Genomic DNA, 19,134 nt, shown 5'->3' on the forward strand with positions numbered 1-19,134 from the left:
GATCGTCAAAGAATGTAGTATGCATGTTGCAACTATCATCATTCTTCCGGGACATCAATGATTCTACAAAGAGACCAACAAGATCGGTTAATAAACCTGCGTCGGGCGATCCGTCGGCCTCGATCCGTCAGCTATCTTCAAGACTAATATCTTGGTTGATTGTTGTACTGAAACAAGTCGTATACACAGAGCTAAGCATTGTTTCAAAAACCATCCCTCACTTATCGATATCATTGAAGAAGAGATAATTACTCATGCATGAAGAGCTTGAATATAACCGAATAAGCAAATACTTTTAGAGCTTTTCCAGAGTTCTCGTCCTTCTCATTCTATTCCTATCGTTATATCCTTTCTTCATCGATATTCTAGCAAGGAACCACTTCTAATTACCGTCAACAAAAATGACAATCTGGACGTTCTTAGGTAGACAATGGACTAGATTACCACCTGTTCCAAAAGGTGCTTATTTAAAAGATAAAGTCGTTTTGTTAACTGGTGCTAATTCAGGTAAGTCAAATTTCATCGACCTGTTTATTCATTCATTCCTTCATTTATGACTCCCTATATATACCACTATTGACAAAGCTAATATCTGTATACTTACAATGTGATTCTAGGTATTGGATTAGAATCGTTAAAACATTTTTGTTTAGCTTCACCTTCCAAAATAATATTAGGTGTTAGATCAATTGAATCTACACAAAAGATTGTTTCGGAATTACAATCTTTACATACAGACTTGAAAGCAGAAATAACGTTTTTAGATTTGAATAATTTGAGTACGATTAAATCTTTACCTGAGACTCTTAAAGAGAAAGGTATAGATAAAATTGATATTTTAATTAATAATGCTGGGTGAGTTAATCAAGGAAACATCTTTATAGATTATCTACATTAAAATGATTTTGGAAAATTTCCAAAAGAAAGAAGCTGATCAAACAATCTGATTGACTGCCATGCCATATTTATATATGTGTGTAAATTAGTATCGATCCTGGAAATACAATCAAACCAGCCGAATTTACTGAAGATGGATATGAGAAAACGTAAGTCCTGTTTCATGGGTTTCCCCAACATTGACATGGATCAACCTTGTTTTTTAGATATATGATACAAGTTAGAAGTATATGCTCACAAAATACTTTTTTTCTATCGTTATATGATAGGTTTCAGACCAACGTATTATCACCACTCTTATTATCTTTAGTTCTCTTACCATTATTGCAAAAATCAGCAAAACCAAAAATCATTTTCACTGGATCAGGACTACATACCACAGCCAATATTGAACCGATCGAAAGATCTATAGAAAATAATACTTCAATCATTAAAGCTTTTAATGATAAAGAGACTTTCGATAACAAGAAGATATATAGTAGATCTAAAGTAAGTTAAGCTCATATGTAATTCATTCAAATGACCTTTTTATGAACTGAGTATCCGATATAAGATTTTTAGCGCTGATATTGTTGTATTTATCGTACTTCAGTTGTTACTCCAAATGGTAACAAGATCACTGATAAATTCACTGCCTAATATATCAATTATAACAGTTTCACCAGGATTAGCAATAACTAATTTAGGTAGAAATCATGATATGTCAATTGGATTTATCATTTTTGGTACTCCATTTTTATTCTTGAATGCTAGAAGTGCGGAGAAAGGTGCAAGAAATATCACTTCTGCTGTGGCTTATGGTGATCAAAGTTATGATGTAAGTCAAACAAACGAATCAGACTCCTATGATTTCACACGAGATTGGTGCATTCATTCATATATAAGAGAAACTGACGTCCAGACAATGATTTTGGCAATTGATTATGTATAGTATTGGTCTGAATGCGCTCCATCTTATTCTGAAAGTAGTTGGTTATCTTCTGGAAAAGGTATAAATGCAACCAAGATATTTTATAAAGAAATGATTGATGAAGTCGAGAAAATTTATCCAGGTATAACAAAGGATTTGATTGTATAGTATTCGTATGTATAGTATGTACAGTATGTATAGGCAGTGTATGAAGGGAGTATGGTCATAAATGGATATATCTCCGCTCAAGTTTCCCTTTCATAGAAAGGCAGTAAGATCGTATTGAGCAGCAAAAGAATAGCTTTGCTGGCATTATAGGAGTGGAACAATGTAGGTCATAAGAGGCAGGTCAATTGCATATAAGATATATCGGTCTATTGACATAGACTTTGTAAAAAGGTAATCGTTGCTCTACTACAGGAATATTGTATGTTATCGGTATATAATGGGAAATCTGTTCGACAACATAATAGTCAGCGTTTAACTCTTCCTTTCGTTTCGCATGATGCATGACGATTGATCGATGACGAAATGAAGGTAAAACAATAATGATATTCAGAATTTTCAGTGTGTATTATTTTCTATACCTCTTTATAACTTTTAACAAAAGTGTACTCGGTGGGTTGAAGATAATTTGTTCATCTTTATATCATACTATTGAGAGGGAGGGGAGGAAGAGGGAAATGTGCTGGAAAACATAAAAGAGATCACTCACCTATGAATATGACTAAATGGTCCTGAAGATAGTGATCAAGAAGATCAGTCGATTAAAGATAGAAAGAAAAAGAAGAAAGAAAAGATAAAAAGATAAAAAGAAGATTGTAGTTAGAGTTCTGGCTCTCTCTGTTCGAAGAGAAATTTGGTGTGGTAGATATACGAAATTACTTTAATATTCCCCTCCATTTAACATTCTAAGCTATGAAAGGGGCCCCCTTTCATGTTTCGACCCTTTAATTTTCCAACGGTTACCCTACAACGCGTGCTCGGATCTTTTTGTTCTTTTCTTTTTTCTCTTTGGATTTTTCTGACGCGACGGTGTCATATACCCTGGATATTTTCAACAGTAGTTACAGTCGCAGAGTGAATTAAGCATCAACTACGAGTATGAGTAACGACTTCTCAGTTGTACGAGTATGGTAAAGTATTAGCGGTGGTCGGTGACCGTTTTTGTTATTGTTGTTATTTAGACAGTTTGAACAATCGTATCATTGCATCTACAGCCTAAGCATTCCAATCTTGACCGTAAACAACTTATGAATCATCATCGACCTATAACGGATATAACGACGGAAATCAACAACGACGTATATACGACGATAGAAAGAAGCTCGGGCCAATTTTTAGTTTTATCAGAACAATTAATCTCGGCATTTCTTGGGCTCGCGCTTGTTCATCATAATCTATTATTATTAAATAGAAAGACAATTGAAAAATCACCCAAAAGTATCAAAATAACCGCCAAAGTAGAAGTAACAGTAACAGTTGACAACAAACAACAGTCAAAAACGAATCAATTATATTATATCTTATCTCACCTTATCCAAACTCAAAATTCAAAATAGAAAGTAGATACGAATATTGTTCTGGTTGCCATCGTACATCATAATTATTTGGAAAGAAATTGAGGAAATTCCGCTGATTTTGAGCTTTGGACACCTTCGCTGGTCTCCACGCGCACATACACCTATACACCACAATTCTGAACTCAACAAAGGACGTTGGATCATCAGATATCTACTATCAAATACAATAATAGACAGATCTAGACTCTCAGACACCCTCATCTCAGAAAAAAAAGAACAACGCGTTGATAGAAGTCATCAATCATCAATTCCTTGCTTGGTCATCCATGAATTAACGATTCACCAGTTCATCATCTAGATTAACAGAAGGATAGATCTGCTCGCAGACACGACAAAAAGGATAGCTTGAATATCCTGTTAGCATCTTCAGAGTATACTATCAGTAATAGATCAAAGGGATCAGGTTCAGCATCGCCTTTGATAGATTGTTTCAGCTCGTTCGCACGTCCTAGCCCAACATCGTTACGAATCATCAACAACATCAAATCTTCTCTCATATCCTCATATTGTGATTCAATGTTATACCTATAGATAACATACCAGAAGTACAACTATACGCTTAGAAAGGATTATTTAGATATTCAATTACTGGATCAAACCAATAATGTCATCATCAACAACTACACTTGATGCAACAACATCTTCGTCATCATCTAATACCAGAGCACATTCACCTTCATCAGTAGCATTTCCAATACCACATCCCTCTAATTCACCTATACCTGTAGTAGATATACCGAAACCATCCGCATCAACGTCGGCACCAGCAGTTTTATCACCTAGAATCCCGTCACCATCTAATATACCTACACCTATAATAAACACAAACGGTTCACAATCTCATAATCCACATATATTCAAGAATGGTTCGGAAACAGGTACACCAACTGTAACTGCTAAAACAGGTGATAGTTTACCTAATTTAGGTGATCTGGATGCTAAATGTGGTGGTTGTTATGAAGTCATAGATCAAGAAAGTGGTGGTGTGGTAGTTGCTTTTGGGTAAGTTGACGTTAAATCTTCTGGTTCATAAAACATCCACAAATTATACCTCGATATGCTGGCCCATACTAACTTTTGCTTACTTCATCTCAAAGATCCTCCCTATGGCATGTAGACTGCTTCAAATGTGCAAAATGCAAGAACAAGGTTTCGGCAGATACAAATTTACTATTATTATCAGATGGTAGTCCAGTTTGTGGAAATTGTTCTTATCAAGTAAGTTAGCTGGACGACGATACAAGTAAAAGCAGTTTATCAGCTAAAACCCCATAATAGTGCTTCGTTTGTAAACAAGCTATCACAGAGGAAGCGATTATGACAGGTGATGAGTCATATCATGCCCACTGTTTCACATGTAGAACATGTAAGAGACGAATAGAGGAACTCGTATTTGCCAAGACCAGTCAGGGCATATATTGTATGGTAAGTAATCTCATCTGTTGCTCTCCCTGGGCAGTCCTCACTGATAGCTCTCCTATAGGCGTGTCACAATGAGCGAGTAGCGCGAAGTAGGCGCCATGCGGAGCATAAAAGGCAGAAGCAAGCTCGAAAAGAAGAAAGAGAACGGGAAAGACGAGAAAGAAATGTTGACGGAACCGAGAAGGAGAGAGAGAAGAAGAGGGAAGATGATCCATCAAATCAGCACGGAATCGTTTCACCTGTCCCTATACCTGCTGGGAACTTTTTACAATCAACGCCAGGTATACCCTCATCTATGTCTCTAGCTCAAACTGCCAACTCACCTCTTGGATCACCTTCAGCTACGCCTAACTCCTTCAACTCTGGTAAATTTGATACGCCTCACAATGGAGGTGAAGCTTTCGAAGATGCATCAGAGCGGGAATCATCAAGAGAAAGGGATAAACAGAGGGATTTAAGTGTGGATAGACCAATTCAGAGAGCCACTTCTCCAGCAGATCGACGATTGATAGATGCCGAAAATATGCCATTACCTGCCTCACCTTCAGATCCTAATCGCGGTGTGTCTCATAGTAGATCAATGGACACTGAACACAGTCCTCAAGGTCGTCAACACCCTGGTCACGCTCCAAGTCCTTCATTAGGTTCGACAAGGGCTCTTAATATTTCTTCACCTGTACCTGTGGCTGGTCCATCAGGAAGACAACAGCAACAGAATGTTGGATTAGGTGTTGGACCTGTTGGACTGAACGTACCTACAAGTAAAGCTGAAAGGAGAAGATCTATAAATCCCGCTATGACTTTCAATATGGATTCTCAGAATTCAACATTCAACGCTGAACCTAGAATGTCACCTTTACCACCCTCACCATTAAGAGCATCATTTACAGATTTACAAGCGGAACAACAACAACAACAACAGCAACAACAAGGATTGCAACCTTTACGATCGCCCACAACACCTTCACCATCTCCAGGTAATGATATGTTCCCCTTTAGAGATCGACAAATGTCTCTTTCAGGAGGAGGCAGAACAACACCTGATCAAAATTCATCTACTACATCTGGTGGACCGCCACCTAGAACTAGTTCGTTACCTGATCAATTAGCTACTAGTAGATCAAGACCTTTGACAACTATTGAAGATGAAGATTCGATATCATCTCGTAAATCAAGTATAGATACTACAATTACTTCAACTACAACATCTGGATTACCTTCAAAACAACCTTCAAGTAATCAACTATCTGAAGGGGCATTATCCACACCTAGATTGAATGCACCTAATTTACCACCAATGTCATTCTCTCTATCCGATCCTGATTTCGCTGTTATACTAAACAATATCGATCAATCACCTAAGAGTGCATCGAAATCTGGTGGATCTGCTGTAAACGTAAAACCAGAAGGGCAAGAAGCAGTCGAAAATGCAAGTGGGTCTGGACCTTCATCACCATTATCTATACATGAAGCCAATTCACCTTCATTAGCAAGATCACCACATATGGATATGTTATCTTCTGCTGCCACTACTACTACTGCAACAACTGAAAGGCCAAGTACGAGTAAATCGGAATCTTTAGAAGGATTAAGTGCAATCAGATCACCTTCAAGATCGAGATTATCACCAAACGATCAAGTACAAACTCCACAAATGTTAAGAATTAGACAACCTTCAGCTGAAAGTACAGTTTCAATCAATTCAAGATATGGTAATGGTGATGGATCATTCTCAACTATAGTTGAATTAGTTGCTGCAGCAAAACATAAAGATGAAGATAAGATTGAAGTTGATACAACAGTTTTAAGCGGTGTAATTCAGGAAATCGAAGAATTAAGAGATACTATAACGGGGTTAAAGAATAAATATACTGGTGCTAAAGTAAGTCCAAACATTGGAGATAGGCTGAACTATGAAAATACTGATCACCTGACTTGGATTATTAGCGAACGAGTCAACAATATTCAGAAGGTTTAACGATAGCAGGAGAAGAATATGATAAAGAATTAGCACATCGTAGAGAATTAGAAGCTGAAGTTTCGAGATTGAGAGCTCAAGTACATTCTCAAACCGCTAGATTGAGTGTGATATCTGGAGATGAAAGAAGAGCGGAAAATATGAGAAGACGAAGTAATGATTTGGCCAATAGTTTGACAGGTTTAGAAAGGGATATTTCTAGATTACGGGCTCAAAGGGATATGTCTCTTGCAGAAGTCGAAGAATTGAATGCTCGAAGAGGAAGTGTCGATTCATCCAACGGTGATGATGCAGCTTCATCGCTGAGCCGATCTTTGACAAATCGATTAGATACCATCAAAGAGCAATACCGAGAAGAGTTAGAACCTCTTACAGCTCAGCGAGAAGCATTGCAAAGAGAAATTGCAGAATTGAGGGAAACAAAGGAATCTTTCTTGGAAGAATCAGCAGCCTTAGCAGCTAAAAATGAAGAATTAGCTGAACTAAATGCATCATTATCAAGACAAGCTGAAACTGTTCAAGATCATTTATCTAGAATTAGACCACCAACTATATTTGGTAATCTTTCTGGTAATAATAACAGTAAAGTTACTGTAAGTAGTAGTGGCAGAACACATCCAAGTGGATCACCATCATTATCATCATTAGCTACATCGGCGACATTACAAGAAGTACCTGAAGAAACTGCTAGAGTAGTTAAAGTTACAAAACCTGAACCTCAACCTATTGAAGCTGCACCTGCAAGAAGATTTAAATGGTATAAATCATCAAAAGGTCCACCTTCTTCAACATCAGATTCTAATTCTTCTTCTGGAGCCAATTATAACTCAAGTGCATCAATCTCCAAACCATTGAATCTACCTGTTTCAGCAAATAGTAAAAATCAAGGTTTAGGTGTAAATATGAATATGAATATGTCAGGATTAGCAAATTCAATTACATCACAAATCAATGGTACAACACAAACTATACAAAATTTACAAAATGGTAATAATAATAACAATTTACAAAGACCTTCAACTGAATTTGGTTTCAGAGATCATAATTTCAGTCAACATTCTACAATGAGATTAACTAGATGTGAATTATGTCAAGAGAAAATGTGGGGTTTACAAGAAGTTAAATGTTCTTGTGAGTATTGAATTTCCATCACACGATAAGAAATCATGGACATTTTTGACTAATTAGCATTTGAACCGCCATTCATAGCATGCGGTATAGTTTGTCACTCTAAATGTGCTGAAAAATTACCTAGAAGTTGTACAGGTAGTAGAAATGGTGCTGGTGAGAACCTTGATGGTCCACTACGTAAGTTTGGCCCTCGAAATGTGTATTATCGTGTATCATGCAGCTTTGACCGATTACTGGTTTTAATTTGTATGACTAATATCTCTTACCGACTCAGCCCCTTCAATGTTTGGCCGAGATCTCATTGAACAAGTTGGAGCCGATAAAACTCCTATACCTGGTATTGTGACTAAATGCATCAGTGCTGTTGAAGCTGTTGGTGAGTGTCTTTGTCGCCTGCTGTTCTTCTCGTTTCATTTAAAACCTATAATCTTGACCGCTAACGATTTTTCTTTTTTTTTGGGACAGGCATGGAATACGAAGGTATATATAGAAAAACTGGAGGTTCATCGCAATCGAAACAAATCACTCAGCTGTTCGAACGAGGAGATTACGATGCTTTCGACTTGACAGATTTAGAAGTATTCAACGATATTTCAAGTGTTACTTCAGTTCTCAAATCTTATTTCAGAAGTCTACCAAATCCACTGTTGACTCACGCTTTACATGAAAGTTTCGTTGCCGCTGCTAGTGAGTTTCATTACATCCTCACGAAAACAATTCATCGTCAAAAGTAATAGCTATAAGACGTTAGGACCTTTGCTGATCTTCCAATTTATGCTATTTCAGGTATTCGAGATGCGAATAACAAACATTCAGCTTTATGTGCTTTATTAAAGGAATTACCCAAAGAACATTATAATACACTCAAAACGTTGATGTTACACTTGAACAGAGTTACTGGTAAATCAAGTGTTAACCTTATGACTTCGCAGAATTTGGGTGTCGTATTTGGACGTGAGTGATTATTTTGCTTCCTCACTCTGTCATTTACTGTAAATGAATCATCATGCTGACTTTGTGTTTCTTGATTAGCTACACTCATGAGATCAGCTGATCCAAATAGAGAATTTGGTGATATGGCAGGTAAAGCTTTAAGTGTTCAATGGATGGTTGATAATGCACCTCAAGTTTTCGTTGACCGAGATTAGAGATTATAAATTAGCGATGTGAGATCAGGTCAAAATTATTATCATTGCGGAGGCAGATGCAAAAGCGGAACCGAAATGTGTTGTTTGCTTATTACAAGTATAGGAGACGTTGATTGTACGTCATCATGAGGTAGTAGATGTAAACAGAAGGAGTATTGCATAGGTTGACTTGTACCGGTATATTTGCCCCTTTCAATGCCATTCATTTATTTTGGTTCTTATTTTAGCTTTAGATCTTATTTTTGATATACCATAGATTGTCACAAGATACCATATTTTTCCAATGTTTTATAAATTGTAACAAGTCAATAGATATATATATTTTACTAAATATGTAAAGCGATTCTAGTATCTGATCATACTGTACACTTTGGAATATTCCCATGATGCTAAGCAAGACTTGTGTTCAAGCCTTACATGGTCTGCTGCCACATGTGTGTATATAGACATCGTCCATAGGATCAGTGCTGCTCTAATTGGAGCTTGATTAAGGACACAGAGTACGCGGAAAATTCAAAGCGATGATTTAGAAATGTTATCTATGCATGATAAGAGCCGTATACAGTATATAATCTGATATGAAATTGCACAAGGAGGTTTGGTGTGTTCTCGGTGAAAGATGATGGGTAAGTTTTTGAATACTATATTGACAGTTACTTATATATGTGAACATGATTCTACAAAGATGGAGCACATCTTCTGTCGTCTATCATAATCAAACTCGCGATGCTTGATCAAACAGCAAATCCACGCTGATCAACTGAATTTTTACTATCTGTATCGATAGGTAATTTCTCATCACTATTGACGATTACTTTATTTACATCAGAAACATTTAATGATTCCCTATAAATATCGAAATTGAGGTCAAATTATCAGCACAAATTCGTTTTTGAGGAAATTTTTTCTGGATTTTTAGGGGATGTGAAGGAAGTACAAAATTACATACCAAGCTGGTGGTGAATCTTCATTTGGTGGTAAAGCAGCTGAATTTGGTGGGTGTGGATATCGATTATTATGGAAATCGGAATTGCTAAGAGAATGATAAGTTTTTACAATTAGCCTTCATCGTAATTTGAGTGTGATGAATGTGGTAAACAAGTAGAAAAAGCAAATATTTAATCGAGAAGAGATTTACCCTTTGATTGTCCAAGAAGGTCTAGGTTTATATTTACTCCAAAATACTCTAACACCGAAAGTAACGAAACACAATAAAAACGATATCATGTTCAAGAAAATTACCGCACTAAAAGTACAATGAAGATAAGTAAATGAAGAAAGCAAGGAATGGAATCCAAATGATTCAATGTATATGAGATATAATAAAGCTCACCCAGGTTTGACAGAAACCGATACATCGTCAATTTTGATATTGGCAAATTGAATTCTAGTCAACATTCCTATATCTAATGACCACTACTCGATTGATCACATTGCAACGTCAGCTTCTCATGATCGATTCATAGAGGTAGATTATGATCATGCAAAGGAAGGAAGGCTATGTAAAATGTAATTGTATTAACTTACAGCAATCAAAACCATTATTGAACTATAACCAACACCGATAAAAGCCCATCTCGTCCAATTGTACGCCCAAACTTCTCTTGTTCTCCATGACCCTGACGCAGCTAAAGTCCAGCACAATGTAGACCAGACTGATAAACCAGCTAGAGTACAAATACAAAATCAGCATTTCAGTAATTTGATCCAGTATATATATCCTGTATACCTTTCATTCATCCCAAAAAGGAAATTCAAAGTCGAACTCACCTAGAATATGCATTACAGTAGTGGCAACGATATAATCAGATTTCAATTTTTCATTGATTGTGTTTAAAGCTTGTAATTGTTCAGGTAAATTGTTGAAAGTTGATGATAAATCTGAACCGAATCCTCTAATATCAGAACATTGGTCGCTATGAAAAAAAAAAGGACAAAAGGTCTCGTACATCAATATATGTATACCAATATTCGACATCTAACTCTCCTGGCTTTATTATCAATGTAAAGAAGACTCACCTTAGACCATTGATACCTCTAACACACCATCCCCATAAACCAACTTGAATAACCCCACCATTATGTGGTGATATATTAGCTACACTCAATTTCTTTATGAATGGACTAGATAAAGTAGACAATAGAGTTAAGAAAAATGAACCGAAAACTGGAAAGAATAGATAAGTAGCTTGATTATCTTTGTCTTGTTCCCAGCTTGTGGGAATTTCATGCTTGTTTTGATTTTCTGTTGATAATGAAGATGAATCCAAGTTGTTATGTGTAAATCTAGGTGGATTAGTATCATATACCACTACTCCACCTAAAGTTTTCTTCATTGTTAACAATGATAAAGCGTGAATGGTGTAGAATCCTGTTAATCCTGTTAGTTATGATATTATCGAAAATATCACAAGACTTTTGATCTTTTTGCTCTGTCTACTTAGATAATCTATTAATTGAATCGCAGATAGAAGATCGAAATGGGTCTGCTTTCTGACATGTATATATACCATATCTTACCTATTCCCATTCCCGACCTCAAATTCCAGCGATTGCAGACGATTCTCCATCCTTTGTTCAATCTGCGTGGTCGATCCTTTGTGGTGAATACCAAGGATACATTAAGGGGTGAACCTAGATTGATGAATTGAAACTGAATCTTACGTCGATCGGGTTTGTCACAGGGGCTATTAATGAAAAGAAGTGAACTACAAAGTGATATTAGTGCGCAAGGGGTCAAAGGGTAGATTAGTATTGACAAGAGATATATCTATATTATTCCTTTTTCGTATCATGACCTCACCTACTGAGCGAAAAGCATACAAGTGAGACCTTAAGTGAGTGTTGAGACACGTTGAAGAAAGAGCCGGGACATGAGAAAGGAAAACTAGTCTGCCATGTTTGCATTGTCATGCATTTTTCCTATTTACATAGTTTGTCTATTGAAGGGATTTCACGAATGCCTACAAGTAGAAAGTAGTAAGATTAGTCGGATGATCAATAATAGTAGGAAAACGGATAGTTGACATAATTGAACAAAGGAGAAAGTCAAAATTATATTGATCGAGTCACATCTTGAGGTGAACGATCACATAACATGCAAACTCACCTGTTCAAGTTTTGAGACTTCAGATTTGAATAATTCAACCTGTTTCCAGCAATCAAGTGGTTTCTCTGGGTTGTTTCTGAACCCAAAAAACAAAAAGGTTTATATCAGCGTCCGGACAATATAACTTCTCTCATACAACCACCAGCGTTCAATCTAAATTCATAGGGATATTTGGGTAGTATCATTATCTGGATCGTTATCAAATATAGCTAGAATATAAATACAAGTCTTTCCCACAATATTACGGGCGAGCTTTCTACGCTCATTCTCCATTCGCTGATCCCGACATCCTCTTCCTCTCCTTAATCTCACCATAATTATTTCCTCATTGGTATACGATATAGAGCAAAGACTGTGTAGCATACACCGTGAATAGATATAGATACATGAAACTCACAAATAACATTGTTCAACCTGATCTCTAGCAGCTTTAACACCTTTAGATTCATTATCAATTTTATGTTTTTTTAATCTTTCAATTTTTTCTCTTATTTGTTCAATATCTTTTGATAATACTTCTGAAGACATTCCAGGTTTTTCTTTATTTAAATTTTCTTTTTCCAATTCATTTGAAATTTTTTCTAAAATTTCTTTTTCTTGTGATCTTAAATTTTCAGATTCAACTTGTAATCTTCTTCTAACTATTTCATCTGCTGAATTACTGTTATTACTAGTACTACTTTCGTTAGAAGCTGGAGAAGAAAGTCTGGATATCAATGATGGTGAGAACTACGAAACATGAAAGAAATTATCCGTGTATTAGCATTCTTCATAATTTTACTTATACCATTATGCAAAACTCACCTGTACAGATGTCCCTGGTTCAGAAGGCGTTATAATCTGTTCTTGAACATTTTGTGATGATTGTGCTGCACCCATCCTGACTGTCTTGTTAACTTTTTTGAGAGATCTTTTATGATAATATGGACAAGATGGTAAAGATTTTAGGTATAAATCGCTGTTATCATCTTTTATCATTTGCATGTTCTTGTTCCCATGTCATCGTTCGGAACTCGGAACGTCAACAGCTGAGGACAATTTGATCCCGCTTCAACAGGAATGCAGCCAAAAGTGGCAGTTCCAAGTGTTCATTCCTTTATTACAACCGCATAACGCATACGAGTAGTGATGACTTGAGATGCGAACACTTGTATATATGGCTGACAAATTGATTTCTGTGCTCAGTCTGCAGCGTGAATCATTACGTCCGATGACTGACGATGAAGGATTGTCTATCAAATTGTCAAGTTACATTAAGATACATTAATTTGATTAACTAGTTTCAGTTCTGCAAGCTACAAAGCATCGTCACAATACCATAACAAGATACAGACCTTCAAAATTTTGTTTTCTGCCAATTTTCACCACAACACAGGACATTACCTTTCTGTTCTCTCAGCTCCCATCTTTGCCTTTGTAAGCTTTCTATTTTCCTCTTCCGCCCTCCTCTTTGCTTCTACACCATCTCGTCTCTCCTCATCTCGCATCTCCGCCTCCTTTTGCTTTCTTCTCTTTTCATCTTCCCTCTTTCTTTTTGCTTCCTCCCGATCATAATCTTTGATGTATTGCGTTTGTGACCATTTTGGAGGTGCAGGTTTTCCAACAGGGGCAGTTATATCAGGAGGAGAAGGTTTTCGCGATGGTCTTTGTCTCGTTATACCGGAAGCCGGTCGAGAGATGTTTGGTTCACCTTGAGGTGGTATGTCAGAGATTGGTGCTTCGGTCTTGGGCGCAGGGACAGCTTCCCATTCACTAATGAAGCTCTTGCGAGGATCGATACCAGCTGCGATCATCTCTTCCGCTTCTTCTGGGCTTGGTCGACGTTCAGTTGCTTGACCCGGGATTGGAGGAAGGGGACGAGAAGGCTCTTTAGGAGGTGAAGGGAAGATCGGTGGAGTGGGTAAAGGTCGATATGGCTGCTTTCCCTTGCCTCCTGGTGAAAGTTGGTCAGGTTGTTGTGGCTTAAGAGGTTCAGGCGCTACGTCGGGGTTCGAGATGTAGAGACGCTTCGGTCCATCGTTGTGAGCTTCAGGGGAACGAGGAACTTGAAAATCAAGACCAAGGCCCGTAACAGTGTTGAGTTTGTTCTGTTTAGGGCCTGTTTGGGCGGTATAAGGAGGTGGCGATTTATCCTTGGGAGCGCCTGAGAGACCAGGACTAAATGGATGGTATTGTCCGGTGACATTCGAAGGAGAATCTTCGGGTCGATAGACGCGAGCTGGACTCCGCGGAGAAGAATAAGGGGTTTGGAGTTGATCTTGTCGACCGGGTCCAAAAGAAGGCGACCTTCCAAAGTATCCTTGTTCCAAGTCGGGGGTGGTCCAAGCACTGGGCGAATTGCCTCGATTACCGAAAGAACCATGTTGTGAAGGCGGTGAAGTCGATGGTCCTAGTTGAGTGGTCGGATTGGTGATTCTAAACGCTTCCCTTCTGGAAAGATGTCCAACAGGAAGGGATGGAAGTAATTGCTGTTGATCGTCGGGAGCAAAGGTATCAGTCGGCTGCCGTGGTGATCCGCTGAGATCACTCAAAGCAATCGGTTGTTCAGGAGGAGGGAATGGGTCAACCATGTAGGCTTCATTAGGTATATCGCTACCAGGTTCGTAAGTGTTTCCCCGTGGTTGCCATTCTTTGGGTGCTCGATGATATACACAAACAAGAGCATGACACACAGCTATGCGACAACGATGTTGGGTCAATGGACATTGCAGCGTGTGGTCCTAGGATTAATATCGAAGTTATCCTGACACTTACCTGGGAAGTAAACGAAGATCAGAGCTAGATTGATGATTAAGTCGATCGTTTCATCTATTTTTAAGTGAACAATCAGCCGATACCTCAAACATACAAGGTATGAAAATTGTTTGTTGAAAAAACCTCTACAATACTTACAACCTTCCGTTTTTGTTCTAACATTAGACATTGGCATTAATTAGCTCATTCCGCTACCGTACGAGTAACAGACTTACACTGCAAAGGGAGGACACAACCAAGCTAAAAGATACATCAGCCAGTGATGTTGATCTGGTGGAGTTATTGAAAGTCAGCTCCGGGGAACTACACACGAATATCGGCAATGAGAAACGGCGTACTAAGAGGTTTCTTGAGAATTGGCATTTTGGGGTAGATGTTTCGATGATCTGTGTGAGAGTGATTGGAAAGGGACTGTGATTAATGAGATAGTCTGCGGAGGGTATACACAGTATAAAGTGCTTTACAAGCTTTTTTTATGATAATGATTTTCCGGGATAGGAAGAGAATACGAGTATTTTACAGGATATTCTATACAGAAATTATGGGAGAGATTATGAAAATATACAGAAAAAGTTAGCAAGTCTAAGTGTAAAGAAGGAGGGAAAGAGAAAGAAAGGTGGATAAACTAGAAAGAAATGTAAACAAGGATATACAGTATGATACTACAGTATTAAATAGTAGCATGATTGAGAGAGTACGCGTGTGATTTTACTGTTTAATATACATTCCAATTACTTTCACAGGTACTACTGTAATATAAGTAGATGGTCAATAAAAATAAGCGAGATGAGACATATGTATGACAAATGGTTGATAAGTACTGTACTAGGACTAAAGGACCCCTTTTCGCCATCAAACTTTAACTCAATAGTTGAGTCAACTTGGACGATCTAGGCCGTTTGGGGATTTTACATCAACTTTGCCTCGTAGCTGATTGGACTTTTCAGTACACTTTGACCTGTTTCCGAGATCTGGATTGACATCTCACACCTACTCGTCAAGTACGACTTGAGAATAGCTCAACAAATACCATGTCAATCAATATTGTTCTAGGTTGCTGCTATAAGGCACCATCAGGCCACCTCTACTATCTATCTTGACAGTTCATCTCAAATCTATAAGGGGGGTCATTGGGCTTGGTGAATCAATTCCTGCTCTGATTGTATTGATGCAACCAACCTTTTGCCGAAGGTAACTCTATTGTCAGTCATTTTGTTTTTAGCTCAAACAGCATCTGTCATCGCAAACTTGCAGAAGCGTGAGACATCAATGCATCAATGCTTCATCATATTGCTGATGGTTATATAGTTATCTTTGCATAGAAATTTATACGTATAGGTCTTCTTTTACCTTTACATGAAGCGTATATGAGAAGGTTGGAGGCAAGGGAAAACTCAATCTCGGAGAAACGGGCAACAGAGCATGAAGTGTTGAAGATCAAGAATCTTGAGGCTTACTATACAGGGCTATCATTAGTCAGACCCGTTCTACTAGCGTTATCTACATAATCCACCTTATGCCCTGAATATCTAACTTCTGTGTCTTCTTGCCCTCCCTTTTCCTGATCGAGCTTGGACAAATCATCGAGTTCCAATGAATCGTCATCATCGATCATTTCCATTTTCAAGTTTTATTTTACTGATCGTCTATGTGGCGAAACTTCATCCCGGTTAACCGAAGATTGAACAGTCGGATTCTGAGTGTGAGAAGGTGAATAAATTTCATCATCACGCTATGGAACATCAACATGACAAACAGAGATTCGTTTGTTAGCTATAAAGCTATTGCTGACAACTTCAAATTCAGGACTCACATGAACGTAGGTTTCAGTCAACACATGAACGACTGTTTTGGCAGGGGTCTAAGAAGATTAATAGGTCAACGTAAGTTTTCGCTTCAAAATCACAGTACGGTACAGCGAATAAGCGTAATGTTTGATGGAACACTCACTTTACTAGTGGAAGAAGACATATTTCCATGACTTCTTGCACTTCTCAGAGCATATCGACTGTTCAAAGAGGCCAATAAACCGCAAGTATATATTTTCGATTGTACCCATCTGGAAAAGAATCAATCTCGACTCGTTAATGCTGTATTATTTGGCTCTATCGTACAAAATTACTTACAGAGGAAAGACATTAAGATAGGTATCTGGAAAACCGAAAATCACCACAAAAAATGCTATTAATCTGTTTTCAATTTCCAATCTTTACGTTAGACCATTTTTTGCGTGTGAACTCGGATTGTCAACCTGAACAACTTACAGAAGAGTTGGAGGTAATTGCGTTTCGATACCAATTCTATACAGAGCCAAAGATTGTGTCAGTCATGTGACTTGAAATCGTACCACAGTAAACTTTACAAAGTAAGGTAGGTACAAAATCTACTCACCTGATAAGCTTAGTTATCATTTTATCAGTTTCCATCCAGCCTGTTCTAGATTTGGATAAACCCCACATGATCGATCCTGTAATAATGATATCGGCAGCTAAAGCCCCACTTAGACCTAAATAGGTAAATGCAGTGCCTATTGTTTCATTCTATTTGTGGCCATCAGAAAAAGAATTCGCAGTGATTGTTAGTGCCGACATAGCATAATCATTATCAGAAGTGTTCTTATACACTCACACTACTCCATACGTTGTTAGAATCTTGTTTTTGAGTTAAGGGTGTAGCTATTGAACCTATGACAGAAGCGAGACTGCATACAGAAAGAAATAGCACCGTTAGGATAATTTCCTTAGAACGATCGTTCATCCTTACCTCTGTGGCGGATAGAATCTCGATAGGCGATTTAGGGATACTCACATTGTGATTATCATTGAGATAAGTAACGTTTTGGATTTTCCATTTAGGTTGTAAGCTCGATGAGCGAAAAATATCTAAAGCAAGAGTATTAGTATATACGAAAACTAGCGAGAAGGTGTCATGCTGAAAAGTTGCCGCATTTGTTTGAAATACGACCAACTCACTTGAGTGGCAGTAGAAGGGATGATATCGAAAATACACATCCACATAACATCTAGGTAAAACAACAAATGATATCAGATTATATCCGTTACAGTCAGTAAATCGTATTTATAGATTAATAAACGCACCCATCGTAGCTCCGAATGGTGCATAGTGACCAAAATCATATACAAAGAGTTTGAACATCATATGAGTAATGTAAATTGTTGCTGCCAAACTTGATGTTGTAGTGATGAGCTATTTGTGGTATATGTCACATTACTTTTTGTTAGCTTTTCGCCTGACTCAGTAGTGGCACTGCTATTAAAGTAACTTATTGCTTTAATACTGTACATTCACTCACCACCATGATTTGATTGAAACGTCTATCATCTCTTGAATAATTCCAATAATCGAAAAATTGAACAATCATCACACCACATAAAAAGGTATCTACAGCGGTTCTGCGAGAGTGAACACGAAGAGAAGAAATTGTTAATACAGATCACTGGAGTTGATTCGGTGAAGGTTTATGAAACAATCATTGGAATGTTCTACTTTGACTCACGCTACCATATAAGTTCCCAAATTTAAATCATGGTATAAATCTATAGAAGCTTTTGCAGCTTGCTCAAAAGCGCTAGAATTCATTGTTGCTGTTAATGGGGTTGCTTAACTTGTCTCAAATCAAGTAGTAGGGGATTGATCTTTAGCAAATGGAAGATAAAATAATGATGATCTCGATTCTCAAGATAAATTCAATCAAAGAAGGAAAAATGGCTCCTATTTATACTTTCCATCCGACCTGTTGCATGGTAAATAATCATTTCATCGCCGGTCATACCGAATGAAGATTGAGATCTGAGAGATCTCTTATCACCTCATTCAATCCCCTTGATAATCAAGACATTACTTTAACTCTACAATGCAATCCAATCAAAATAAGAGATCACACATCAACAGCTATTCAAGTCTTTCGTAAAAGATGAGTATTGTACCTTGATCGATGTCACGGTACTAACCAACATCTTCCTATTTTCGAATATTATAGAAATATACTAAACACTTCGTTATCGTATCAAAGGAAGTATAGATCGCTAGATCAGCTATATCCAGGGCTCGAAGTGAAATGTCCAGACGACAAATGAATGCCAGATCTAAATTGATGATCATTATTGACCTCTCGAAAAAGCCACTGATCGAAATGAGATTTCGGGTTAGTTACCATGCACAGGTCCCCTCACATAATATAA

The 19,134-nt window shown here is 37.6% G+C and overlaps 6 protein-coding genes across 6 annotated transcripts; 2 read left to right on the plus strand and 4 right to left on the minus strand.

Moving 5' to 3' along the window:
- Positions 1 to 401: 401 nt before the first annotated feature.
- Positions 402 to 1,975, plus strand: L201_006578 (uncharacterized protein; the record flags this gene model as incomplete). Its single annotated transcript, XM_066222297.1, has 6 exons — positions 402 to 507; positions 618 to 855; positions 987 to 1,046; positions 1,167 to 1,386; positions 1,490 to 1,714; positions 1,829 to 1,975. 6 exons carry the CDS (start codon positions 402 to 404, stop codon positions 1,973 to 1,975), a joined length of 996 nt encoding a protein of 331 aa, XP_066078394.1.
- A 2,019-nt stretch (positions 1,976 to 3,994) lies between these two features.
- On the plus strand, positions 3,995 to 9,069 carry L201_006579 (uncharacterized protein; the record flags this gene model as incomplete). The annotated part of the gene is made up of 10 exons (XM_066222298.1): positions 3,995 to 4,392; positions 4,488 to 4,608; positions 4,669 to 4,815; positions 4,874 to 6,694; positions 6,760 to 7,921; positions 8,000 to 8,098; positions 8,196 to 8,297; positions 8,387 to 8,608; positions 8,708 to 8,875; positions 8,954 to 9,069. The coding sequence occupies 10 exons, from the start codon at positions 3,995 to 3,997 to the stop codon at positions 9,067 to 9,069; spliced, it is 4,356 nt and encodes a 1,451-aa protein (XP_066078395.1).
- A 734-nt stretch (positions 9,070 to 9,803) lies between these two features.
- L201_006580 (uncharacterized protein) lies at positions 9,804 to 11,405 on the minus strand (the record flags this gene model as incomplete). Its single annotated transcript, XM_066222299.1, has 7 exons — positions 9,804 to 9,915; positions 10,019 to 10,102; positions 10,208 to 10,315; positions 10,403 to 10,485; positions 10,597 to 10,736; positions 10,840 to 10,985; positions 11,089 to 11,405. The coding sequence occupies 7 exons, from the start codon at positions 11,403 to 11,405 to the stop codon at positions 9,804 to 9,806; spliced, it is 990 nt and encodes a 329-aa protein (XP_066078396.1).
- A 603-nt stretch (positions 11,406 to 12,008) lies between these two features.
- L201_006581 (uncharacterized protein) lies at positions 12,009 to 13,057 on the minus strand (the record flags this gene model as incomplete). The annotated part of the gene is made up of 4 exons (XM_066222300.1): positions 12,009 to 12,032; positions 12,179 to 12,254; positions 12,576 to 12,907; positions 12,983 to 13,057. 4 exons carry the CDS (start codon positions 13,055 to 13,057, stop codon positions 12,009 to 12,011), a joined length of 507 nt encoding a protein of 168 aa, XP_066078397.1.
- Positions 13,058 to 13,557: 500 nt separating this feature from the next.
- L201_006582 (uncharacterized protein) lies at positions 13,558 to 15,295 on the minus strand (the record flags this gene model as incomplete). Its single annotated transcript, XM_066222301.1, has 5 exons — positions 13,558 to 14,852; positions 14,933 to 14,986; positions 15,071 to 15,087; positions 15,148 to 15,202; positions 15,271 to 15,295. 5 exons carry the CDS (start codon positions 15,293 to 15,295, stop codon positions 13,558 to 13,560), a joined length of 1,446 nt encoding a protein of 481 aa, XP_066078398.1.
- Positions 15,296 to 16,562: 1,267 nt separating this feature from the next.
- On the minus strand, positions 16,563 to 18,532 carry L201_006583 (uncharacterized protein; the record flags this gene model as incomplete). The annotated part of the gene is made up of 12 exons (XM_066222302.1): positions 16,563 to 16,664; positions 16,746 to 16,793; positions 16,883 to 16,991; positions 17,059 to 17,121; positions 17,197 to 17,232; positions 17,324 to 17,472; positions 17,561 to 17,633; positions 17,741 to 17,814; positions 17,905 to 17,954; positions 18,031 to 18,139; positions 18,246 to 18,345; positions 18,450 to 18,532. The coding sequence occupies 12 exons, from the start codon at positions 18,530 to 18,532 to the stop codon at positions 16,563 to 16,565; spliced, it is 996 nt and encodes a 331-aa protein (XP_066078399.1).
- Between the last annotated feature and the right edge of the window lie 602 nt (positions 18,533 to 19,134).

This window comes from Kwoniella dendrophila, chromosome 9 (genome assembly GCF_036810415.1).
Source record: "Kwoniella dendrophila CBS 6074 chromosome 9, complete sequence".
Classification (NCBI taxonomy): Eukaryota; Fungi; Basidiomycota; class Tremellomycetes; order Tremellales; family Cryptococcaceae; genus Kwoniella; species Kwoniella dendrophila.